Raw genomic sequence first — 26,624 nt, 5'->3', positions numbered from 1 at the left:
TCGTTGGGTTTTTGCAGCGACATGGAAACGGCGTGTGCGGCCCCTAAAACAGAGAGACTCGCGGCTTAATCTGACAGCAAGGGTTCCTCCGGAACATTGAATACTGTGTGCAGCCAGTGCGGGGGTTAGGCGGCAAGGGCCGCTTGTTTCCGGCTGCATTGAATACTGCCCTATATATAGGGAACACAAGCAGGCCATGACTTGCTTCTCATAGTGACAGTATTTCTAGTTCACCCTCCTATTACAGTGTAGTTTGTTAAAGTCGCCCCCTGTGCTATTTCACATTATCCTTTTCTACAATTTATATTTTTTAATCCCTAGCTTCGAATATTAAAGTTGGTTGATTTGAGATGAGTGTTAGCATAAGCAGGGGATTATTACTTAGTAGATGAGGATAAACTGGAGATGGAGATTTATTTGTTAAATTTAAAGAGACTTTTCATATTTATCATAAGTGTAAGTGGGTTCTTGTATTAATGAGCATCTAGAACACTCCTTTTGTATAGTTAAGGTGCATACACCCTGGGGTATGAGGAGCAATGATGTGAATATCGCGGTCTGTAGTGTGTTTGTTCTACACCTGGCCCAACGAGACTCTGCAAAGTGTTTCACTCTGCTGATATAACAGGCTGATGGCTGGCAGTGGCCAGCAATGATGTGGGAACGCTCATCACCCAGCCATACACAAGTGAGCTACTGTACTCATCTCAATCGCCTATGGCAGGCCTGGCCAACCTGTGGCTCTCCAGATGTTGGGAAACTACACATCCCAGCATGTTTTGCCACAGTTCTAGCATTCTATAATAGGAAAACTGTTGCAAGGTATGCTGGGACTTGTAGTTTCACAACAGCTGGAGAGCCACATCTTGGCCAGGCCTGGTCTATGGTGTATGAGCCTTAAAAGCAGTGGGCTGAAAAATGTGTGTCAACCCAAAGACCGTTTACACTGCTGGTAATACCGGCCGCCAGTGATGATGTAGGAGCGCGCATCCGCACTCAACGCTGCCCCGTAGACACTGGGCACGGTTGGAGCTGAAAACAGCTCAAATTATGAAATTGTGCTGCTTTCTTAGTTGCCCAGTGTGTATGGCCCTTTAGACCAGCAGATGATGATTCACTTGGTACCTGGAACTTTGGGACCTCCTGGTGTGCATGCAGAGACTTGAATTTTAGGATTGATTGGAAAGACCAGTCCAGTTTCTGATGCAACAGACATTCGGGACTAGGTCAGTAACTTCTGAATTCAGTAATGATTAATGGCCCGTTGAAAGACCATAGCGTCTGATTTGTTTTTTAAAAACCTGTGTGTGTGTGTGTGTGTGTGTGTGTGGTAAGGACGCCTCTGTGTGTGTGTGGTAAAGACGCCTCTGTGTGTGTGTGTGTGGTAATTACGCCTCTGTGTGTGTGTGTGGTAAGGACGCCTCTGTGTGTGTGTGTGGTAAAGACGCCTCTGTGTGTGTGTGTGTGGTAAAGACGCCTCTGTGTGTGTGTGTGGTAAAGACGCCTCTGTGTGTGTGTGGTAAAGACGCCTCTGTGTGTGTGTGTGTGTGTGTGTGTGGTAAAGACGCCTCTGTGTGTGTGTGTGGTAAAGACGCCTCTGTGTGTGTGTGTGGTAAAGACGCCTCTGTGTGTGTGTGTGGTAAAGACGCCTCTGTGTGTGTGTGTGGTAAAGACGCCTCTGTGTGTGTGTGTGGTAAAGACGCCTCTGTGTGTGTGTGTGTGGTAAAGACGCCTCTGTGTGTGTGTGGTAAAGACGCCTCTGTGTGTGTGTGTGGTAAAGACGCCTCTGTGTGTGTGTGTGTGTGTGTGGTAAAGACGCCTGTGTGTGTGTGTGTGTTAAAGACGCCTCTGTGTGTGTGTGTGTGGTAAAGACGCCTCTGTGTGTGTGTGTGGTAAAGACGCCTCTGTGTGTGTGTGTGGTAAAGACGCCTCTGTGTGTGTGTGTGTGTGTGGTAAAGACGCCTCTGTGTGTGTGTGTGGTAAAGACGCCTCTGTGTGTGTGTGGTAAAGACGCCTCTGTGTGTGTGTGTGTGGTAAAGACGCCTCTGTGTGTGTGTGTGTGTGTGTGTGTGTGGTAAAGACACCTCTCTGTGTGTGTGTGTGTGTGTGGTAAAGAAGCCTCTGTGTGTGTGTGTGTGTGTGGTAAAGACGCCTCTGTGTGTGTGTGGTAAAGACGCCTCTGTGTGTGTGTGTGTGTGTGTGGTAAAGACGCCTCTGTGTGTGTGTGTGTGTGTGTGTGTGGTAAAGACGCCTCTGTGTGTGTGTGGTAAAGACGCCTCTGTGTGTGTGTGGTAAAGACGCCTCTGTGTGTGTGTGGTAAAGACGCCTCTGTGTGTGTGTGGTAAAGAAGCCTCTGTGTGTGTGTGTGTGGTAAAGAAGCCTCTGTGTGTGTGTGTGTGGTAAAGAAGCCTCTGTGTGTGTGTGGTAAAGACGCCTCTGTGTGTGTGTGGTAAAGACGCCTCTGTGTGTGTGTGGTAAAGACGCCTCTGTGTGTGTCTGTGTGGTAAAGAAGCCTTTGTGTGTGTCTGTGTGGTAAAGAAGCCTCTGTGTGTGTCTGTGTGGTAAAGAAGCCTCTGTGTGGTAAAGAAGCCTCTGTGTCTGTGTGGTAAAGAAGCCTCTGTGTGTGTGTGTGTGTGTGTGTGTGTGGTAAAGAAGCCTCTGTGTGTGTGTGTGGTAAAGACGCCTCTGTGTGTGTGTGGTAAAGACGCCTCTGTGTGTGTGTGGTAAAGACGCCTCTGTGTGTGTGTGGTAAAGACGCCTCTGTGTGTGTGTGGTAAAGACGCCTCTGTGTGTGTGTGTGGTAAAGACGCCTCTGTGTGTGTGTGGTAAAGACGCCTCTGTGTGTGTCTGTGTGGTAAAGAAGCCTCTGTGTGGGTCTGTGTGGTAAAGAAGCCTCTGTGTGGTAAAGAAGCCTCTGTGTGGGTCTGTGTGGTAAAGAAGCCTCTGTGTCTGTGTGGTAAAGAAGCCTCTGTGTCTGTGTGGTAAAGAAGCCTCTCTGTGTGTGTGTGTGGTAAAGAAGCCTCTGTGTGTGTGTGTGTGTGTGTGTGTGTGTGGTAAAGAAGCCTCTGTGTGTGTGGTAAAGAAGCCCGTTTGTGTGTGTGTGTGTGGGGGGGGGGGGTAAAGAAGCCTCTGTGGGGGGGGGGTAAAGAAGCCTCTGTGTGTGGGGGGTAAAGAAGCCTCTGTGTGTGGGGTAAAGAAGCCTCTGTGTGTGTGGTAAAGAAGCCTCTGTGTGTGTGTGTGTGTGTGTGTGTGGTAAAGAAGCCTGTGTGTGTGTGGTAAAGAAGCCTCTGTGTGTGTGTGTGTGTGTGTGTGTGTGTGTGTGTGTGGTAAAGAAGCCTCTGTGTGTGTGTGTGTGTGTGGTAAAGAAGCCTCTGTGGGAGAAAAGTGCTGCTAGTAATCAAAGTAGCCCATTATGTGGTACACAATAGAAAAAAATACACCTCTGTGGTCTTACCCCTTGTATATCAACTGGGTGAGGTTCAGATGATTTTGTGGAAATATAATGCTTGGTGTAATTAGAGAATGCGGCCTAATTAACTCGCTAAACAAAGCAAAAATAATGATTAATCTAAATAAACAGGATGTAAAATGCACGTTCTGTAATGAACAGTAGCGATGTCCATGCTCTGTGATGGGCGGCTATTCTATATTGATACTGTATTATGTCATTCTTTCAGGTTTGCCACCTGTTATATTAATGCAAATTGATTCTTAATAAATAAGGCATTGTAAGATATAACTTGCCGTTCATCTGATGCCAGCTGCCCGCCAGCTTCCCGCACAGGGCACTCAGATGTACAGATGGAGCCGCTGTCATGCTTGAATCGCCAGGCCCCGCCAGCCGTCAGAATGGGGCGCACAAGACGCTCACGCTCCCTGTTCCGACGGAGCTCTCCGTGCCCCCCTGCCCCTCTCCCATCCGCTGCTGACTGACTGGTACACGCGTGCTTCCCAGTCTACTGCAGTCCCTCTCCGCCAGCAAGAAGGTTCTGGCGAGTGCCGGCAATGAAAGGGGCTCAATCTGTAGCTATATCTGACACCAGAGAGATCTGCAAATGCAGGGAAATCGCCAAATGATTAATTGGCAATATTGTTTTACTGATTACAAAAGTCAATAAGAGCATTCATTTAATTTCTATTATTATTATATTTAATTTAAAGCAACTTTTCTTGCATTTAGTAAAAGGTGATCAGCAGTGTAACTAACTATGTTTAATAATTGCAGAGGCTAGTTTTCACAACTTTAAGAACATCCAAGTCCAGTTTTCCTTTCCTTTTTCATTGCCTTCATCTCCGCATTCATCCTTGCGGTGCTTCTTATTGTCTTTTCTGAAATGTCAGCAGCGGGGTGACCTTTTGGTTGCACTGAACAGGTATTTTTTTCTTCCTGTGCTCAGATACCCTTGGAGAACAAAATGACTCGCCTCATTTGTCCAATCTTCTAGTCTATTTTTTGTACTATAGAAAACTTTTTTTTTTTGCATTAATTTACAAGTATTAATATGATCGTAACTTGGTTTCTTTACACGGTGTGTTTATTTGTAAGCAGACGAAAGCTGGTATAGGGGCGGCTAGGGGGTCAGAGCTGGGAATGCCTGTTAGGTACTGCATTAGTTTGTTCTCTCCCTCGCGTATTTAGGGTTTCAGAACCTTTCACAGCCTAAAATTTCTATGTTTTCCCCATATGAAGTACTTAAACCAGTATTTCCCTTTAGGGTAGAGATGGGCAAAACGGGTCACTAAGGCGAGCCGGGATCCAGCGGATCACTCTGAAAAGATCCAGATCTTTTAGACGGACCCCTGACTCGCTTTGGGAAGAGGGATAATTTGATAATAAAGATGCATCATTTGTTTTACAATCATTTATTGCCATTATTTTTTTTTTTTTTTTTTTTAACCGTGAGCTTAACAAATAAGAACATACATGACCGAGTAAAACACTGATTGGGTGCAGAATCGCCATCGATGGCAACCATCTATGGCGTCTGCACCGATGGCCATCCCCAGCAGCAGCAGCCTTGTTATTCTTTCTTGCAGTTGCAGCTCTGTAACTCAGGGACTTATTCAGATCTGCGTGCATTCGCACGCAGTTCCGATGTTGCCCATCTGCGCAGACGGGTATCTGCGCATGTGCAGGCATATGGTGCGTGCACCCACGGTGACCTTTCGGGTCGCCGGGTGCACGCACCCATGCCGGCGTGGGGGCCGAGATGAGCGAGAGCGCCAGGCTGCCCCATTACCATATGGGAACGCCCAGCGTTCCATGGGCGTTCCCATGAGAATGCTGGGCGTTCTCATGGAAATGAGGCAGTGACGCGGGTGTGGGGGCGGGTAGCTGACATCACTGGATGTCAGCTGCCTGGCCGTATCCACACCAGCGTGCACGCATATATACGCAACTGAAAAGTCACTTATATATGCGTGCACGCTAAACATCATTCGATGGTCGGTGACCATCGAAAGATGTGGGCAGTTACCCGAGACATGCGAATGGATGTTTATGCAAAACATCTGTTCGGGCGAAGCCGCACTTTGAGGGGGCAGTCGTTCGCCGGGCGGGGTTTGGTGGACTCGCAAGGCTGCGAATTCGCAGCCTTGCGAATCAACCTGAATAACCCCCTCAGTCTCCATAGTTAGTACATGTCAGCTGCCACAGGTGGCAGTGCTGAGCTCAGGCAAATGCATTGTAATGGAAAACGAAACGACGGTTCACCTTTTTGGGATCGGCGGCTCACTCTTTTTTATGGGATCCGTCCAAAAGATCCGCTTCGTTCGCGAACGACCCATCTCTACTTTCGGGCAGTTATTCTTAGCTGCTGTCCGTCCTTCTATTGCCGAGACCTATTGTACAGTATATAATTTAATTATTATATTGTTTAGGCTCTGAAGTTCCACAGAGTAACATTTTGGCAAAGTGTATTCTGTTATTTCCTCTGTATTGATTTGGCAGCTTCAGGTTTAAGTGACAATAGGTTGAAACTGTTCCAGAAACAAATCTGTTCTTAATGTGAATATAGTGGGATACAATCTATTTACTAAACAGCAGGTTCCGGAGCTGCTGACTGTTGGCTTTGTACGGGGGAATTAAAACTGCAATAAATGTAAATGTAAATACATTTGTTTTTAAGTCCTGTGTGCAAAACTGACGGCAATACGCCGCCTCGGAAACTTGCCATTTAGTAACTTATACACCATTGTCTTTTATTTCCAGATTGGGGACTTTTATTTTGTCCGTTTTTATAAACTTGTGACACAATATATACATGACTATGGGCAGTATGCTTTCACAGAAGAAGCCGGAAGACCTTTCGCTTGCCCACGTACCTATATTGCAAATATTTTTTCTTTTCTGACAATTTCACTTTACTCGTTACTGTAGGTCCATGAGCGAACTGAAGAAATGGACTTTTTGTTGATGATTATACGCAAACTCTTACGTACTAATTCCCGAATGGTAAAGGTGAGTGATCATATCAGCAGTTTTTAGGCATGCTGCATAATTTCGGCATTGCGCGCCTGCGTATTTCTGGCCACTCCCAGAAAACGTCCGGTTACCACTCTCAAACACCGGCTTCCTGTCCGCCAAGTTGCGTAAGGATACAGGATACGATCCGCGCATGCACTGTCTTTTGATAATTGATCGGCTAGCACATTAACCGTTCTGAATAACCCCTATAGTGTGCACTGGATACGGTCATTAGGTCGACATGGGGGAAGGTCGACTGTCAAGCCGACAGGTGGTACTGTCATGCCCTACCAGCCACTAGCGCGTGGTGGGAGAATAAAATAGTGTGCCCATGTCGACATTCGGGACAGTGAAATCCCATGTCAACTGTCGACATAACCCTGTTGACCTAGTTGCTGTCTATCCAATGATCCATACCGGTGTCAACTGGGAAAAAGCACTTTAAAAAAAATCCCCCAAATACTCTCATTTTAGTCTTTATTAAGGACCATATGCTATGTTGGCTAAAGCTGGGTTAATATGATCGCGGTTAGTCTTTGTAAATAAAACTTCTGCTCCCTGAGGCTGAATGGTTTCATCTGTGACCAGTGTAATGTGTTGTGATTAAGAGTATTCTCATGTTCAGTTAAATTAATTTCTAAACTTGGCCTCAGGCTGATGGAAATCTAAAAATCATTTGCGCAGAGTTGTGGCCGAAATAACAACATTCAAACTCTGAATTCCACGTAGTACCAGTATCTCCTCGTGGAATGCTTTATAAGCATTGCTAGTATGAAGAGGTTTGCGTATTAATAAAATGTTAGTTTTCCTCGTACTCCTTCCCCAGCAAGAAATATGAGCAGCCTTGTTAGCAGTCTTGGCTGGTTATGGCATTTTACCCAGCGTCGCGGCCTTTCCGCATCAGTTTTCATTTGCTGACCTTTCATATGATTTTAGCCACAGTTCTCTGTGCATACAGTAGCTTATTATCATCTTCCCTGATGTGTCAGCGTGTGTGTGGTGGCTGTGGCAGATTCTCTTCCTTACTGCGCCCTCATGTCCGCTCCTACTGGCTTTGTTTTCAGTTCTTACATACTGTATTAACCTCATTCTTAAAAAAAAAAAAAAAAACATAGTAGTAGTAGATTTTTCTATTCTCTAATGAGGATATGGCAGAAAATTATAAAGTATTAGTCTGTTTATATTTAATAAGCATATGTCCTGGACAGTTTATGCTGTGTCATTTTAATGGGTATGGGTCATTGACTCGACCACTGAAGGTTAAGCCCGAAAAAAAGATGCTACCAAGGTAGCGGGAGCAGGCGCTTCCAGAGGTGCTCTGTCAATAGAAGCCGCTTCACAGTGGGATTGTCAGTCCCTCAAAGAACCAAAAATGAACAAAAGTGGCACTTGTTTGATGAAAAAAGGACCAATAAATTTATTAACAATGGTTAGAAGTCATCACATTTAACCAAGAAACATATATACAACATACATAATGGTATAATTGAAAAAAATAAGATAAAATAAAAATATAAGTAAATAAAACACTGTATAATTGAGACCTAGACCACAGGTTTGCCGGGGGGGGTGATGGTATTCCTTTAAAGACGGTGGTACATACCATCTTCCCTCTCCTCCCCCCCTTCCCCTTCCCCTTTGACTAAGCAATTTTGTCTAAGTAATGATAGTCTATGATCTATTCAAAATTGCCTTGCCTTCAGTCAATGTATGCTAGACACTATTGACTAAGCAGGAGAAAAGTAGGGAGATTTTGGCTAACCTTCTAGGAGATTTTGACTATCTAGTTGAAATCTCCTGCCAAAATCTCACTGTGTGTACACCCCATTGAGCAGGAGAAACACTGGGAGATTTAAGGTCCAAACACACTGGGCGACCATGCCCAGTGTGTATGGTCAGCGATTATCGCGTTCATCGCTGGGGGGGAAGCCGCTCAGTGCATACACACCGAGCGGCTTTCCCCCTGCCCGGCGCCGACAGAGGGGGAAGGACGGCTAAGCAAAACCATCCTCAAAGTTGCTCATCTGCTGGTAATACCAGCAGATGAATGGCTTTCCCGGCGATAATGCGGGCGCGCACAGCAGCGCTCATCGCCAGGCCATACACACTGGGTGGCTTTGAGCTGAAAGCCGCTCAAACCTGCTTTTGCCCAGTGTGTATGGGCCTTTAGGCTAAACTTCTAAGAGATTTTCACTATCTAGTTAAAATCTCCTGCTAAAATCTCACCCTTCTAGGTTGACACATGAAATTGCTTGACATGGGTAATGTCTACATTGTTGGAAGGTCCTAAACAACGGGAAGGTCGACGGTCAAAAAGTCGACATGAGTTTTTCACGTTTTTGTCCTGAAAGGTGTATCTCGCCCCCTCTATGCTTCGGGCACGGGGCCTCCTTCCACTTGGCACACTGTCATATACTCCCTCCGTGCCCTAGTGGATGGTGGGGTAGCAAATACTTCCTGTTGTCTCAAAATTTTTTGAAAAACTCAAGGTGAACTTTTGACTGTCTACCTAATGCTTGTGTCGACCTTCAGTTGGGGATCCAATGCATGTTGACTTAATATGGGTTGACCATACGACCATATCCCCAGTTTAATATCTAGTGCTTTACTGATGTGGCCACCGTTGAATACAGAATCGTTTCATGGACCATTACTGCCGGCACAACACAATTAAGGTTTTATCGTTCAGTTTCATTAGAAATTTTTAGGGATGTGGGTCGAGTGCAGCTTTGATTCTATTTTATCTGGTGGGTTACAAATAATGGTTTGGTCACTCAGTGTAGGACATGCTTACAGGACCTTTAGGACCTTTACAGATGTTCTAAGCAAAAATGTATTACCCCGAGCCAGAAGCTTCTGGGGTTAGGTACCCACCCCAAGAGACAACTGAATGGTCACCTTCTTTGTCTTGGCGTTGGCATTTTGGAGACCTGTGTAGTGGACGGTTTCCATTATCCGTGCTAGCTGGTGTTAGGCGACAGGGCAGCCAAAGGTTTTCGGTCAAGTCAAGAAAGTGTTAAAACCACGAGACACATCCCATTGATGTTCTGCGGAACTTTACTGTTCCTTATAGAAAGTTAAGTGACAATTGATTTATAATAAAGGGGTTTGTCTGGGAAAGTGTTAAATGAAAAAATAAAGTACGGATTAAACACTTTGGTTCCTCTGACTTTTCATTTAGGTGATTATGTTGTATGATTGTATACATTTACAGTAGTGTAAGAGTCCAGTCAAATCAGGACAGAAACTAAAATGTGTTGCGAACATGTTTGTTTATGCCGAGGCCACACATTGCGGTACAGCGGTAAAGAGCCTACACAAAGGCTCCTATGCGGCCGCCCAAACATACTGTACGTGGGGGGGACCACAGCCGCTGGATACTACCTGAGATTTCTGTGGTTTAACAGGCTGGTGGGAAGACCAGATTTCAAGGCGAACACATACTGTACATTCAAATGTATGTGTTCTCACAGTGCGGCTCTACTTGAAATCCAGTTGGCAGTGGCTGGATCCTGTTCTGCAGGATCTGGACAATAGGCCTTATTCTGATCGGTGCGGGCCGATCAGAATATGCGGCCGCAACCGTGCAGGCGAATCCCCGCCTTCCATACGGATCGCCACCTGCCGTCCGTACGCGGATATGTGGCGATCCGCATGAAATTGGACGGGGATACGCCTCCTCCGTCTTGGGAGCTGCCCCTGCATTCGATGGTCGCCGAACATCGAATGCAGGGCCGCACGCTCCACCAGGTCCCGCAACACAAGACCACACGGACACTTGTCCGTGTGAAATCATGTATGGGGGCGGGCAGCTGACATCCGGCGATGTCAGATGCCCGCCCCGTACCCACGCGTCACGGCCTCATTACCATGCATACGCCCCGCGTTTGCATGGGAACGCCCATGAAACGCGGGGCGTATGCATAGGGTAATGAGGCTAAGTAGCCCCTCACGCCCCTCTACGCCCCCTGTGCGGCGTATAAAGAATCCGTGCGGCGAAATCGCCTGCACATGCGCAGAGTGACCTCTGCACATGCGCAGACGATAAACATCGGCGGGCCGTACGCAAGCGGGAATATCCGCACCGATCAGAATAAGGGCCAATATGCTTTGTGCAACTCTACACAGCATCCTTCCGGCTAAGCCGGTCCCACTGAACGGGCCCTGCATGATCGCTATGTGTGGCCCAAGCCTTAGAAATCTACACTCTGCAAACTGGGAGAGAACCGTTTCTATCTTCCATGACAGGTCATCTTGATGTCTGCCACTATAAACTGCAAGGAATTTGCGGACTATTTTGCACTGCCCATTCATAACCAGCTGGTCCCAGCATGCATCTTCAATGTTGAAGGCAAACCGTATGATGTCGATGTGTTTTATCTGGATGACTTAAAGAAAATTCCCAGAATCAAGGTGAGTAAAAACCTTACACTGTGTAGAGGAAGTGTGGTTTACTCGAGAGAAAAAGTTATCTGTTACCCAAGGCTTAACTTTGTATAAACCTGCCTTCTGTGGTAACCGCCTACTCACTTTGGCTGTGGCATGACTTCCTGTAGTGTCATTGGCTGTGGCAGTAAAGCTGTTTTGCCTAAGCATTATGGAGAAGTGATTCAGCCCTTAAACAAATGACATAAAACATCCCGATCAGTGTCCATACTGTAGGTCACCTTTGTGGTATTCAAGCAGGCCTATGTCGGGGTTCACTTTTAACCCTTTGCCAACGTTGCTGGGAGACAGCCTTAAAATATCCACAAAAAATGTCAGTGTCGCTAATCTTTTTGGGTGCAATCTTTAACTGAACTTCAATTAATTGGTTCAGCTGTATTTTATACAAGCGGGATTCCATTGGTCCTTTCTCCAACAACTGAATCCCAACTGTCAGAATCCCGACTTTCACGGGCTATTTTCTCTCGCTGAGGGAGAACAGAATAGGTGGCGAGCACAGCGAGCCCGCAAAGGGCTTGAATGCACTCGTCGCCCCCCCATCCCCCATATCGGGCTCCTGACAGTCGGGATTCCTATGTTGGAGTAACGACCGTAAGAATCCCGACTGTTCGAGTTATACCGTGACCCTGTTTTCCTCCCAGCATTTCATTCTGGCGCTGCACCCGGGAATGCTGCTTGCAAGTAATTCTGGGGCTTGATGTTGGTGGTTAGAAACCACGGCATCACTGTCAAGGAAGGGGGGGGGGGGGGGGGGGCTGCAGCAAGGGGATGTTTCCTTCATTTAACACTTGGTGGGAAGCATTGGGCGGAGCGGACGCATGTTATGTGACCATAACCGGAGTCCTGAGTACTATTGTATTATATGACCAAAAATGGTTTCTGTAATGTCTTTGGTGATGTTTACAGAATGCTGTACAACGCTTTGATGATCCAATGATCTGTAAGGAAATGTACGATGTCGCAACATTGTTGATACAATTATTTGACGAAATGGAGACGGAGGAACAAAGGTAAGGTGTAATTTATTAACATAAGCTAATCGCATGCAAATGACTATGTCGTTATGTCATTTTTGGCGGTTTTGTTGCTAGTAGTTGAATTATAAGGCGCTGTAATGTGTTGGGATGCTGTTCTTGGCTAATGTGTATATAATCCTGGATTCTGACTGTCGGAACGTCCGGACATGGGGAATCCCGGGCTGTTTAGCCTGAGCTCCACTGAAACTCTACAACCGCAATTCAATGTTCCTGCTGTCGAGTGTTGGAAAGTGGACGTTTCTGTAGAAATGACCGCAGATTGTCTAACGTCGTCTGTGAATTCAACAATCCGCAGCTATTGCTAACAAAACTGAGAAGACTGTTTTAAAGTCCAAATCTGCCTTCAACGCTTTCGGAAACGGCAGTATTGAAAAGGCAGCGTACGGTATTTCCCAGGGTGGAAATAGCAGCCGAGATTGAATGCCCCCCTAAATGTTGCTCCTCTGTAGACTGATTCATTGTCATTGCATTAACACATATGTGTCCTAATACATCTAGCCTCAATATGCAACTTGAGATTCCTGGCATGAGTGAGGCTCCAGGTACCGTGCTAAAATTGGGCGTGTTTTATTCAGACGTGTATTGGCTGATATTTCAAGGTCACCAGTAGATCATTTTTAGGGGGAAGTAAAAATCCAATTCTTTTTCAACAAGGCAGCAGAATAGGTGAAGCATTTTATCAAGTGATGGATAAAGGCGATAGCCGTTAAAAGGTCTCTTTTTTGAGTCTTCAAACTTGGTCCAGTAAACCCAGGGCCGGTGCTACCACTAGGCAGCTTTAGGCATTTGGCTAGGGCGCCGGCCACTGGAGGGCGGCAGTTCGGAGCAGCCAGACCCCCCCCCCCCGATGGAGTGAGCGAAGTTGAGCAGAGGTGAACTCCGCCTCCCTATAGGCAGCAGGGGGGGCCGTGCTATCTGAGGGGTACCTGTGGAGCCCCCACCACAACTTAGAGCCCCGTCAGGTATTGCCTTCCGGCCAGGAGGGAGGGAGCCTCCCGCTGTACCGCCCAGCCGGACTGAAGTGCAGCCCGGTGCCGTCCATCATCATCGTCCGCCGGGCGGCGGCACAGGAAGCACTTCTGGGTTTGAAAACACTGGCCGCACACTGAGCGTGCAGCCAGTGTTTTCAAAATCAGAAGCAATTCCCGCGCCGCCACCCGGCGGATGGACGGCAGCACTTCACTCCGGCTGGGCGGTACAGTGTGCGGCTCCCTCTCTCCTTGCCGGATGGCGGCACCCGATGGGGCTCTGTAAGTTGCTGTGGGCGCTGCAGGTACCCCTCTGACGGCGTGGACCCCCCCTGCAGCCAGTGGGCACCGGGGCGCCCCCATCACACCTCGCCTTGCACCGGCCCTGAGTAAACCTTTTTTAAAGGCTCATGTTTCTACTCATCCTATTGGGTACAAAACAACACTGAAATCCCGAAGGTTAAAGGTGAAGTTGAACAGGAACTAAGATGAGAATTGGGGGGGGGGGGGCATAAACCATAACCACGCAATTAAAAATGTAGGGTTTCTGCTTTAAATTTTTCAATTTCACTTAGCATATTTCACTGATCAGAATTTTTAGATGATATATTTTTTTTTCTCCCATATTTTGAGTATTAGTATCACAGATGTACACATTAGGCTGTGAGCGATGTGAGGTTGCAGGTCGCAGAGCAGCAGCTGGATGGTGAGTGGGGAGATAGGCTGCTTCCAGTTTGAAGTCTGTTCTATTTAATGATCTGTTAGATCAACCTCTTTTTCTTCCGTGAAGCCTTCTGCGGCACAACTCTGACATTATGTAACAGGCACGTGTCTGGACACACTGCCCGCCATTCAGTGTCCTATAATAACTAAGTAAATCCTATAACTTTTGGATTTGAATTAAAAGCAAACAGCACTTGATCGTGTTGCTAGATCACGCTAACATCCTGTGCGGGACACCGAGGATCTGGTCCTGCCGTAGGATGCTGGCGCTTTAAATATTCTATTGACTTTCTCTTTCGCTTCCCCGTCTTGCTGTTCACTTTTTTTAATTACCCATAGGACAGAATTATCAATTGGCTTCTGCCCTCATTTATTTTATTGATTACTTATTTTGCTGCTGCCTGACCAGCTCTGAGTTCCCTGAGATGGGGTCGTAGGGTCGACTGCGTGATGGTCAAAAGGTCGACATGAGTTTTTCGCGTGTTTTTGTCCCGGATGTCTACGTAGTCGACTGTGCTTCGGGCATGGTGCTTTGCTGCCATTGGCACTATTCTGTTGGCAAAAGAAAAAGTGAAAAAAATAATGTTGACATTTTGACTGTCGACCTTCCCATTGTCAACCTAATGCTTGGGTCGGCCTTGGCAATGTGGCTTAGCAAGTGCCCCCTCTTTCCTGGTGCCGGATAATTTGGCACTAGACTTGACATGGATCCTCTGCTCCACTGGGTCATGTGGGGGCAGCCTCAGCACAATTGTCCCATCCCTTAGAATAATGGTTGCTTACTTGTTGGGCTGTAAAAGAGACGGCGTGTCATCACCCCAAAGACAGACTTCTGCTATGCATCTTCTAGCGCCTATACAGACACTGTGCCAGCATCTTCTAGTGCCTATACAAACACTGCGCCAGCATCTTCTAGTGCCTATACAGACACTGCGCCAGCATCTTCTAGTGCCTATACAAACACTGCGCCAGCATCTTCTAGTGCCTATACAGACACTGCGCCAGCATCTTCTAGCGCCTATACAGACACTGCGCCAGCATCTTCTAGCGCCTATACAGACACTGCGCCAGCATCTTCTAGTGCCTATACAGACACTGCGCCAGCATCTTCTAGCGCCTATACAGACACTGCGCCAGCATCTTCTAGTGCCTATACAGACACTGCGCCAGCATCTTCTAGTGGCTATACAGACACTGCGCCAGCATCTTCTAGTGCCTATACAGACACTGCCCCAGCATCTTCTAGTGCCTATACAAACACTGCGCCAGCATCTTCTAGTGCCTATACAGACACTGCGCCAGCATCTTCTAGTGCCTATACAGACACTGCGCCAGCATCTTCTAGTGCCTATACAAACACTGCGCCAGCATCTTCTAGTGCCTATACAGACACTGCGCCAGCATCTTCTAGCGCCTATACAGACACTGCGCCAGCATCTTCTAGTGCCTATACAGACACTGCGCCAGCATCTTCTAGTGCCTATACAGACACTGCGCCAGCATCTTCTAGCGCCTATACAGACACTGCGCCAGCATCTTCTAGCGCCTATACAGACACTGCGCCAGCATCTTCTAGTGGCTATACAGACACTGCGCCAGCATCTTCTAGCGCCTATACAGACACTGCGCCAGCATCTTCTAGCGCCTATACAGACACTGCGCCAGCATCTTCTAGCGCCTATACAGACACTGCGCCAGCATCTTCTAGTGGCTATACAGACACTGCGCCAGCATCTTCTAGTGGCTATACAGACACTGCGCCAGCATCTTCTTGTGGCTATACAGACACTGCGCCAGCATCTTCTAGCGCCTATACAGACACTGCGCCTATACAGACACTGCGCCAGCATCTTCTAGCGGCTATACAGACACTGCGCCAGCATCTTCTAGTGCCTATACAGACACTGCGCCAGCATCTTCTAGTGCCTATACAGACACTGCGCCAGCATCTTCCTGCTCCTCTGTGTCACTAGATGCAGCAATGTAACTGGATCTGGTGTTTGTTGAGTGATATACGTTGCATATTTCCTCTCCTGCAGTCTGTGCCAGTCTGCACTTTACTCACTTTTCATACTGTGTACTATATCTCTTTTGATTTTTCCATAATGTTGGTGAAGTAATTAATCCTGTACCTCAAGGGCTTTATCGTTGATGCCCCCTTTGCCAACCCAGACATAAGCAGTGTTACAGGTGCCGGTGCTTCCTTCTGCTGGCGCTTGGAGATGACATCATCGGGACCTGGGACACCTGATTACACTGTCCCATTACCCTGAGCCTTCCTGGGGCCACCTCTGTATAAATTAGATTTTTTTTTTTTTTACATTACCATGAATGGTTCGCTTCAGCTAGGGTGGAGGACCTTACAGCACCATTGTAATGCCACCACTAATCTAATTACAAATGTTGCAGCGTTTCTAGGCCAATTAAGAGGAGGCCTAGTGAAGCCTCTGCTTGAGTCAACAAGATGGGGAGTCCTCAGACAACAATTAAGACTTGGCCTCCCTCAGTGCAAACATATGAGTAAACATTAGAATGTTTGCCTTCAGGGGGAGCCAAGACTGAATGGTTGTTGTTTGTTGAAAATGTTTATCTCCCATCTTGACCAACTTAATGAAGGCAGGGTCCTTGCCCCAAGTGCATCCTAGGAATGTGCTCCGATGTCTCACAACGGTATTATCAACTGCCAGAAATATATCCCTACTCAGTGGGTCTTCTGTTTCAGTAATCAAAGCGGCACGGGGTCAGCCACATGTCATCCCAATAAAACCATAGGTTGGTGCGCCTCTACTTAGCGAATGGGGACCTTTTGTCGAGGGTCCATTGATATTTTTCATCTGTATACTGCGCATTCTCCCTAAAACTTAAAAAAATAAATTGATATATTTTGGCTTTCAAAATGACGCATTAAAACTTGTATAAGCTACCGGAAATCCAGGCCTATACTGTACACCTGCTGTCGGTCTCTCTGCTTTGTGATTCGATCACGCAAGGATTGCAAAACTGCTTTTAAGGTCGGATGATTCTATTCCCTTGTCAGCCAGCTGCCTATGTATCCATCCTGCACATACTGGGATTCCACACTTGTAGGAAGGGATTCAATTGAGGTAAAGCCCATGGCTAATTGAATACCCCCCGATAAGTGTCAGTGTTCTGTAGGAATCTTGTATCTCCAAGGCCGAGATTCCCCCATGGATTCAGAGAGTAGATCATTAATGTAAGTATAAAAAATCCCTTTTTTACAGCTTTCGTTGAACACATTTGACATAACTGATGTTGTGTTTATCCTGTAAGGTAGGGCTTATTTACTTAGGCTTAGGTTAAATCTTGAATGTGCTATACATGTAATAATGACAGCTGATAGGATTTGATATTTATACTTGTTTTCTTCAGGCATAAGAAGAGTACATCTAGGTCGGATGTTGAACCGAACAGTGTATTGGTGTTTTTGCCAGGTAACAAAATTTTTTGTGTGTATAATTTTTTTTTTTTTTGGGGGGGGGGGAATTTAGTAGAATGTAAAGATAACTTAAAAGAAATTATATGGACGGGATTTGCACAATATAACCATAAAATGTGTATCTGATCACTACAACGTGGCTGAATAATCCTAAATACAAAGGAGAGACCACGGTCACACCTGCTTTCTCCCATTTGTATACAGGTAACTGTGCTGAAATATGCATAGTATGTGCAACTTGAGTACCAATGTTTTAGTGAGTGATCAGATACAACTTTCTGCGCTTTACCCCTAGGTCAATGATGGACTGAGAGAGGTATTGGTTTAAAAAACCCTTTATTAAGTGCACATACAATAACTGATATGTGTCAGAAATATGCAGTTGGATTTAAACTAGCAAGAAGTGATGGAGAGTATCTTCTCCAAGTCTTAGTCACAATGTTGTGACTGTTGATGGTCTGCTGCTAATGGTCAGAGGTGGCCTTTCCCAGTTATCTGCTGCAGTCTTCCCACTAAAGCTCTCTAACTCCGTCGGTTTAGGGTGGTATACTTTCTGGACGGTCGTTAGTCTGCTATGTTGTGGGAAACAGTCAGTAGGTGGTCAGGGCCGTTGGCAGCAGTGAGAGGTAGTAATTTCCAAAACCCAGTTCCTAGTGTAGGTAACTGGGTATGGGTGAGTCTGTGCCGGGGGGCAAGACAGGGGATAAGACTGGCGGGGGCAGATGACCGTACGTTGGTGGGCGTCAGTGCTGGGTGGCACCGGAGGATGGCGTCCCTTACCTCAGGTGGTTCACTTGCACTTCTTGCGTCTGGGTCCCTCGTCGCCGGTGACTTGCTTCCTGTGCTGGGGAGCTCCAGGCGGCTCCTGCAGCTCTCGATCCACGGTGCTTCTACGCTGGCTGGTGTTACTTCTGGGTCGGGCGATCTCGCGTGATCTCGTCCGCCGGGAGCACACCAAACAAACGGAGCTCCGTGCGCTCAACTCCGAGATGGGGAGGAGGCTTGAGGAAAATGGGTGATTGCTGGCTGAGTGTCTCAAGTGTCTCCAACGCGTTTCGGCCCGGGGGCCGCCTTCTAGGGAGTTTGTGTCAGTGTTCAGTTTGGGGCAGTAGTTATGGATGGAGGGCGGGACTTTGCCGGAATAGGGTCCTCCTATTGGTTAAGTCCTGTCTCACTGATTGGTTGAAATGTCAGTCCGTCTGAGTGATGGGTCTCTGTCAGCGCTTCTGATTGCTAGAGCTGTTTCTACTGAGTACATTTGTGGATTGCCTGCTGATTTCAATTGAATAATAAACATTCTAGGATGGTGAAAAGAAAAATGGGTGCAATTTATAACTGCAAGTTAAGAGATGCTGGTGAAGAGTGTTTAAAGAGAGTTTAAGAAATGATGCTGCGTGTTTATTGCTTAGGGGGTAAAGTAAGGAGTGCTAAAGTATAATGGGAAAAGCTGGATTGACTAGGTACTCATTATTTTGTTTTCTTTTTTTTTTTTTCCACTATGGATTTAATTTCGTTATCTATATTTAGGCCCAGTGGAGAAAAGGTTTTCATTGTATAGATCCATCTAAATTCTATTTTGTTGATGCGGTGAATGTAGTCTCCTCCCCTCCAGTTCTGCGGGACTTCTTGTATACCTATGAAATTTAGACCTGCTTGGTTACTTCTGTGGTGTTCCTTAAAATGTTTGGATAAGTTGTGTTCGTCTGACCCTGTCTTGTTTTTACGGATATGTTCTCCTACGCGTGTATTGAGCTGTCTGATTGTGCGGCCAATGGGCGGTATTCAATGTGAATACCTGCGAGGTGCAGCGAATCCTTTTTAGGATTCGCTGCACATTCGCCACGTTACGGAGCCTCGCCGGCTCCGGTATTCAACGAGTCAGGGGCTCGCTGCCCCTGACCGGCGAATATGAGCTCCTGTGGCGAACGCCGCAGGGAGCCTGAGGACGGTGGCAGGCAGAGAGATGGAAGTCTCTCTGCCTGCCCCAGAGCGTATGTGGGGGGGAGGTGGGCTCCCCAGGTGCCAGGCAGCACAGGCTGCCCCCCGGGGGTGCCAGCAGGGGACCGCGTATATTCACTACACCCGATCGTAACGATCGGGTGCAGTGAATATATGAATATGTAATGAGCGGCTCGGCTCCGGCGCCCCCTGCTTACAGCACATGAATAAAAATAGCATGCCCCTCCTCAGAATAAAATTCCTGATTTTTTGACACCAAATGTAAAAAACAAAACACTTTATTTTTAAAGTTCACATTCCACTTCTCCATAAAAAGATAGCGATTGCTACTCGGTGAATCATGGCGAAAAAAACCTTCAAATGCATTCGCCATGTGGTCATTGAATAGGGTGATTCACTGTTTTAGTAAAAAATTCGCCAAACAGCACAAATTCGCCATAAAAACATGGCGAATCAGGCTCATTGAATACCGCCCAATGTATTGCTTGTGGCATGGACATTCTAATAAGTAGACTATTCCTTTACTGTTGCAGGTTATTTGGTTTTTGATTTTATAACTGGTTTGTGTGCTGGTTGATGTAAACTGCGTTGGTGCATCCTATGCAGGTGCCACAATAGTAGTGCCCTCCTACTTGGCTGCTCCTGTCAATTGTGGTTTGTATAGTCCGTTGTGGGGGGATATGGCTGTTTGTTAGTTTACTTCGTATGTCAGGTGCTTTTCTGAAGGTGATTTTGGGGTGTGTTGGGAGAAAGTCTGTGATTTGTTCATCTTCTTTGAGTAGGGGCCAGTGTTTGCGCAGTATGTGTTGAAGGGTTTTTGAGTGCTGAGAGTATCCGGTTATGAAGTGTATTTCTTGTGGTGTGTCTTGTTTTTCTTTGTATTTTAGGAGGTCTTCCCTATTGTATTGGTGTATTTCTTTGTAGGTTGTATTGTTGTTCTGTGAATTGTGTGGTGAGTTGTGTGCTTTGGGTCTGAAAATCTTCGATTCTTGAGCAATTACATCTTAATCTAATGAACTGTCCCTTGGGTATTGCCCTTAACCAATTTGGGTGGTGCCAACTAGTGGAGTGGATAAAGCTATTGACATCTACTGATTTCCTGTAAGTTTTTGTGCGTAGCTGTTGGTTTTCTATGAATATGTGTAAATCAAGGAATTCTACCTCTGTTTTGCTGTACTTGTTGGTGAATTTGAGATTATTGCTGTTTATGTTCATATTGGTGAGGAAAATCTGTAGTGTGGGTTCTGTGCCACGTCATATAAAGAAGACGTTGTCTATGTAACGTGACCAGAGCACGAGATTCGCCCCAAGGTGATCACCCTGCCAAATGTGGTGGTCCTCCCACCAGCTCATAAATAGATTGGCATAACTTGGAGCGAATCTCGTGCCCATCGCTGTCCCTGTGTGCTGGATGTAGAATTGATCCTCAAACCAGAGGTTATTGTGTCTTAAAATGAATAGTATACTGTCTGTGATGAATTTGCGTTGTTCTGTCGTCATTTTGGGGTTGTTTCTGAGGTGATATTCTATGGTGTATAATGAGGTGACGTTTGATGTGACTAACCACATGTCTTCTTCCCACTTGATGTCTTTTAATTTATTTAGAATTTGTGTGCTGTCTTTCAGGTGTGATTGTTGTGTTTGTACGTAGGGTTGTAGTAGAGTGTCTGTCTAAGTATTCTGACAGATTAGTGGTTAGTGAGTTGATTCCCGAGATTATTGGTCTGCCTGGTGGGTGTATGGGGTCCTTGTGAATTTTTGGCAGGTAGTAGAAGACTGGGATAACCGGGTGCTGTTTCTGGATGAATTTGTATTCTTGTTGGTTTAGTATTCCTGTGTGTGTAGTCCTGTTTGTATGTGTTTTTCTAGTGAGTGAGCCTTAAGTGTTAATATACCAAGGGGGGAAACAGGGCCCTCAGTTGTAAAATCTCACTAATTGTAGCAAAGATTTTGGTCATAAGAGTCTTGACTGCTAAAACTATGGCAAGGCATGCTGGGATGTGTAGTTTCACAACAGCTGGAGGGCCACAGTTTGGCCATTCCAGGTCTGGACTCAAATCTTGGTCGCCATGGCAACCTTGCCCCCTGGCATTGAGCCCTTCTGTAGAGTACATTTTATCTGCTTCGGAGTCCAATCGCAGGGCCTCATTAAGTCATTTAGCCCTTCAGTATGACCCAATCTGTTGCTGATGTTGCTGATATGTGATGGAAATTGCATTTCTGTACAGGATGCTTAAATTTTTACACCCGTTAGGAATGATTGTGGCTAAAATGGGTAGCAAACTTTTTTTTTTTTTATACCCCTTTCAGACAGAAAAGTCTGAATATCCTGGCAAATACACGGCATTTCAAATGCTGTGTCATTTTGCCGGGTGCAGCCTGACACCCCCCCCCCTTCACACAGATGAACAAATTACCGGGTTAAAAATTTCTACCCGGTAATTTGCTGAATAACACGGGTATTTCTTCTGTGTGAAAGAGTCAACACAGGTCGTAAATCCCGCATCCTCGACCCTGGTCAATTCCAGGGTCGGAGACACGGGATTTACAACACGGTGTGCCCTTTCACACAGAAGTTATTCACAAAATTACGGGGTATAACTGCTTTACCCGGTAATTTCGTTTTCTGGCTGAAAGGGGTTATCATGTATGGAGTAGCCACAAACTTTTGGCCATAATGTTATGTAGCTAAGCCAATGTGATGAAAGTTATAGGGAAGTATTCAATCCGGGATCCCGACAGTCAGAATCCCGGGGCCTTTTTAGTTTCTTCCGACTGTAACTAGACAGCCAGAATTCAATGTTCCGGCTGTCAAGTGTCGGCAAGTCTGTGGATTGGCGAAAGCGGCGGTGAATTACGACAGTCCGCAGCAGTTTACGACAAAACAGATTCTACTTTTTAAAAAAGTCAGATCTGACCACCTTCAATGCTTTCGCTAATGGCAGCATTGAATTGGTCAGTGCTGATATTTCCTGTCGGGACCCCTTCCCCCGTTTTATTGAACTGTGTGTTGGTGGGATTAAAAAATGACTAACACTTTGTCACAGTGTAAATCTGCCAGTTGGCCTTTATTACGCCACTCATCAATTGACTATAAGGCCTTAGAGGGAAAAAACGGTTCCTGACCAGTTCTATTGGACGTGTATGTGGGTGCGTTGAATCGTACTCTAATTAGACATTATTCAGGGCACTGAGCAGGATTTTAGGTGAAGTTGTTGAGGGTAATGATTGTGCTGATGCCGGGCTGCACTGTATGCACAGAGATGTTTGCATAGCCTGCAGTGCCTTGTAAAATGTCCTTCCTGTCAGTCATTTCATTTATCTGGGCCTCTCCGCCCCAGGTTTAGAAATGTCACAACTCGTTTGTTGTAGATAATGTAAGTTACATGCAATTATTCAATGTCCTGCTCGATTGTTCACTGCTGCTTCCACAAGGCTTTTTACCCCATATTCATTTAGACATTACCATTTTTTTTCTATGGCTGTCAAATCGGAACTTATTACAGGAACCTGCAATATTGTGGGCATCTGGGATTTACCTATGGGAATGAATGCTACACCTGACTATGTACTTGGCACGTTTAGTACTAGCATTTGTCTGTTGTTATGATGTAACAGGTGCTTAGGTGCAGTAAAGCATATTGCATTGTGGGAAAATTGTCATCTAGAATAAGTGCCTACATTTCTTTGTGTCGCCTCACTTTCATACCTTCAGTTATGTGGCAGAAGCGCTTGTAATTGGCTGTATTCAAAGCTAAGAAATTAGCTTCCTTCATTCTAGCAAATATCTGGGTGCTGTGTGTGTGTGTGTGTGTGTGTGTGTGTGTGTGTGTGTGTGTATATATATATATATAGCTCTTACATATTTGTGGGTAAAATGTAGTCATTTACATTGGCCCAATTTGGTGACGCGGGTCGGACTCGCCTACTGTGGTGGGGATGTGGCTCGGGCCCGCCCCCTTTTGTTCTGCCCCTGCCCACTAAAATCTTTTTTTCCTCTACCTCCCCCATGGCAGCCAACACCTGTGGGTTATCTCCCTTCTGGGTAGTACTTGGAAAGGAAAAAAGACATCCGGCCACTATATAAGGCTCCTCCTCCTGGGCCTCCTTGTCTTTTTTCCTTTCCAGCAGGGTAGTGCATGGAGCAGCAGGTGAAAAAAATCCTGCAGGAAAGGTATATGGCTTACCCCAGCGACAGGACTGCTCTCCCCGACGCCTAGAGCGCACCGGCGGGAGATGGAAGGTGATGCCGGCCTTCGGAGGTGAGAGATACCTCGGGTGCTGCATGCCGCTTCCTAGAGGAGTAGGCTCAGGCGGCGGCGTCCTCAGGCGGCACGAGTGCTTACAGTGGTGCGCGCCTGGTCCGGGTTAATCAATGCGTGAGACCGGACGGACGTCATAGGGGGCGCGGCGCTTAAAGATGACGCGGCGGCACACGGAAGCGCTGGAGGCTCTGTGTGCTGCTGCAAGCGCGCTGTCGCCGGAGGAGAAACCCTATACCCAGTACAGCCAACTTAAAAGTGAGTACGGCTGGTGTCCCTGTGTGGATTGACGCACAGCAGGCAATGTGGATGCAGTGGCTAATTACTATATGTTGTTAGCAAGCAAAAAGGTGTTATTATGGAGGAGGAAAAACGGCCAGTCGTTAAAAAATCGGGGTAAGCCAGGTGTAAGCCTGTTATCATTATGTCAGGTTTGTGAGTGTTGCTTTGGGCTAAAACACTCGGTGTGTGTTTTTGCTACAGGTCAGACTCCAGTAAGGATAAAGGGGACCTTAAAGCAAAACACAAAAAAATGCACGTGGCTAAATGTTTGATGTGCACAAAGGATTTGCCAGATAATAATAATATTGGCAGTGTGTGTGAGCAGTGCAAATCACCTCAAATACCTCTAACCCAAATGACGGGTCTGGTAGACATGCTCAGAGTGGCTCTTACTGACACATTTGTAACCAAAGAAGACCTGGTTAAAGCTACAAGCAAAAGAAGCAGGGCTGTGTTAAGTGAGGATTCTGCAGGTTCAGCAGATGAATTAGAGGCAGGAGCTATGGCTGATGAAGAGGAGGTGATAGTTGATAAATCTGACTCGGATTTCAACCCAGATATGGTGGAAAATCTTATACTACTGATACATAAGTCTTTGGAAATAGAAGACAAACAGGAGAGTATTCTGCCACAAGATCTTTTGTTCAAGGACAAAAAGAAAAAAGGGAAATGTTTTCCATTATCGCAATCTCTTAGAGGCGGTTGCAGAAGAATGGAAATTCCCAGACAAAAAGGTTTCAGTACCTTTTAAAGATTAATAAAATGTACCCATTCCAGAGTGACCAGGTTTCAACTTGGGAGGAACTACCCAAGGTGGATGCTGCAATAGCAAGAATTTCAAAGAAAACAACACTTCCTTTGGAAGATGCGAATATTTTTAAGGATCCGATGGAACGGAGGATAGAGTTAGGTTTAAGGAAACAACACCTAACCACAGGGGCAGCCTTGAAACTGCAGCATCTATGGCCATAACTGCAAGAGTCCTTAGAGGATGGTGTCAGCAGTTGGAAGTCGACTTACTGGATGGGATCAAGAGAGCCGAAATATTAAAAGGTGTGCAAAACATACAATTGGCAATAGAGTTTCTTTGTGAAGCTTCTATGGACTCCTTGAGGTTGGCTGCAAGGGCAAATGCCACAGCAGCGGTGGTGAGACGGGCACTTTGGCTCAAGCCCTGGGCGGCTGATGTACAGTCCAAAAACAAACTACTGACACTACCTTTTCAAGGTGATTATCTATTCGGAGCTCAGTTAGACGAGATAATAACAAAAATCTCGGGAGGAAAATCGGTATGGTTACCTCAAGACAGAGTGACAAAGAAAGGCACTAATAATAAGCCGTTTAGGTATCAGCCTCAGGACTATAAGGAGGCTAGAGCCTATCGTCCGGGAAGAGGATACAGAAGAGGAAATTGGTCGTCAAGATCTAATTTTCGTGGCCAAAGAGGAAGAGAAAGTAGATTTTTCTCCAAACAAATTACCCAATGACGCCAGTCCACAGACTGTGGGGGCCAGGCTACTTCACTTTGCAAAAATTTGGGAGAACTCTACATCGGACAAATGGGTCCGGGAAGTGGTAACAGAAGGTTACAAGATAGAGTTCAAAACCAGACCAGGAAGATTCTTTACAGAATCTCCAGTACCCAGAGAAAAAGTAGAAAAGAGAAGCTTTACTATCCATCCTCCAGGTCATGATACAACAGCAAGTGGTTGTGAAAGTACAGGAGTCGCAGATAGGAGAAGGCTGGTACTCCCGTTTCTTTATAGTAAGAAAAGCGTCGGGAGGATTCAGAACTATACTAGATCTAAGAAGATTAAACCGGTTCATTCATGTAAGGGCATTCAAAATGGAATCGGTGAAGACAATCCTACCAGATCTGAGACAAGACATGTTCATGACAGCCATCGACTTAAAAGATGCCTACCTTCATGTACCAATTTATACAGGACATCAAAGGTTTCTACGTTTCTCAATCAACGGAATAAGCTATCAATTTACAGCACTTCCGTTTGGACTGGCAACCTCCCCAAGGACGTTCACAAAAGTCTTGGTGATTGTGATAGCAGTGCTCAGGAGACAAGGCATAATGTTGTGGCCTTATCTGGACGACATATTGATCGTAGCAAAATCAAGGGAACAGGCAGTCGACCATACACGGAAGGTGTTGGAATGCCTAACAGACCACGGCTGGCTGATAAACTTGCAAAAGAGCAAACTAGTACCGTCAAACCAAAGAGATTATTTGGGAGTGACGATAGACACAAGGTTAATGAATGTGAAATTAACCAAGGAGAGACAACAGAAGTTGCTACGCTTCTTAAAATCGATGGTAAAAAAATCTGTAGTCTCATCGGAGATGTGCATGAAAGCCCTGGGGCTGATGTCGGCAGCACTAGAGACTATTCCATGGTCAAGGTTCCATATGAGGAAAATGCAGAACTGTTTTCTATCCCAATGGGATGGGAACAGCAAGAATTTAACACAAAGAATTGTGCTGGCAAACAGAGCAAAAGAAGACTTAAGATGGTGGTCGGATGTAAACCGATTGGAGAGCGGAAAATCTTTTGCTGTAGTACAACAAGTTGTGGTAACTACAGATGCCAGCCAGATAGGTTGGGAGGCAACATGCGACCAACACCTAACGCAAGGGCTATGGCCAGAAAAATTTCAAAAAGCACACTCAAACTTGAGGGAGATGCGAGCGGGGTATCTGGCTTGCAAGGACTTCGACCACATCCTAAAACACAAGGAAGTGGTAATACGTTCAGACAACAGCACAGTGGTGTCTTACATAAACAGGCAAGGAGGCACAAGGAGCCAACACATGATGAAGGAAACAGAGAAATTGTTAATTTGGGCCGAAAACAATGTGGAGAGCATGTCAGCAATATTTCTGGCAGGGAAGGAGAACACCCTGGCAGATGGGCTCAGCAGGACTACATGTGTCCCAGGAGAATGGGGTCTGAACAGGGAGGTCTTCGAAACCCTGGTGGAGAAGTGGGGACTCCCGGAGATAGATCTCAT

The 26,624-nt window shown here is 46.2% G+C and overlaps 1 protein-coding gene across 1 annotated transcript in view; it reads left to right on the top strand.

The window, feature by feature from the left end:
• TDRD9 (tudor domain containing 9) overlaps positions 1 to 26,624 on the top strand; it is a 112,095-nt gene that overhangs the window by 32,085 nt on the left and 53,386 nt on the right. Inside the window, exons 6-9 of the mRNA XM_083167662.1 lie at positions 6,380 to 6,460; positions 10,715 to 10,879; positions 11,819 to 11,922; positions 17,031 to 17,092. Coding sequence (XP_083023788.1) covers positions 6,380 to 6,460; positions 10,715 to 10,879; positions 11,819 to 11,922; positions 17,031 to 17,092 — 412 coding nt within the window. The remainder of the gene's footprint in view (positions 1 to 6,379; positions 6,461 to 10,714; positions 10,880 to 11,818; positions 11,923 to 17,030; positions 17,093 to 26,624) is intronic.

The sequence above is a fragment of the Crinia signifera genome, chromosome 12 (assembly GCF_055691185.1).
Source record: "Crinia signifera chromosome 12, ASM5569118v1, whole genome shotgun sequence".
In the NCBI taxonomy this organism is placed as follows: Eukaryota; Metazoa; Chordata; class Amphibia; order Anura; family Myobatrachidae; genus Crinia; species Crinia signifera.
Note: the sequence above shows the minus strand (reverse complement) of the source record. Positions and strands in the feature narration are given on the sequence as shown.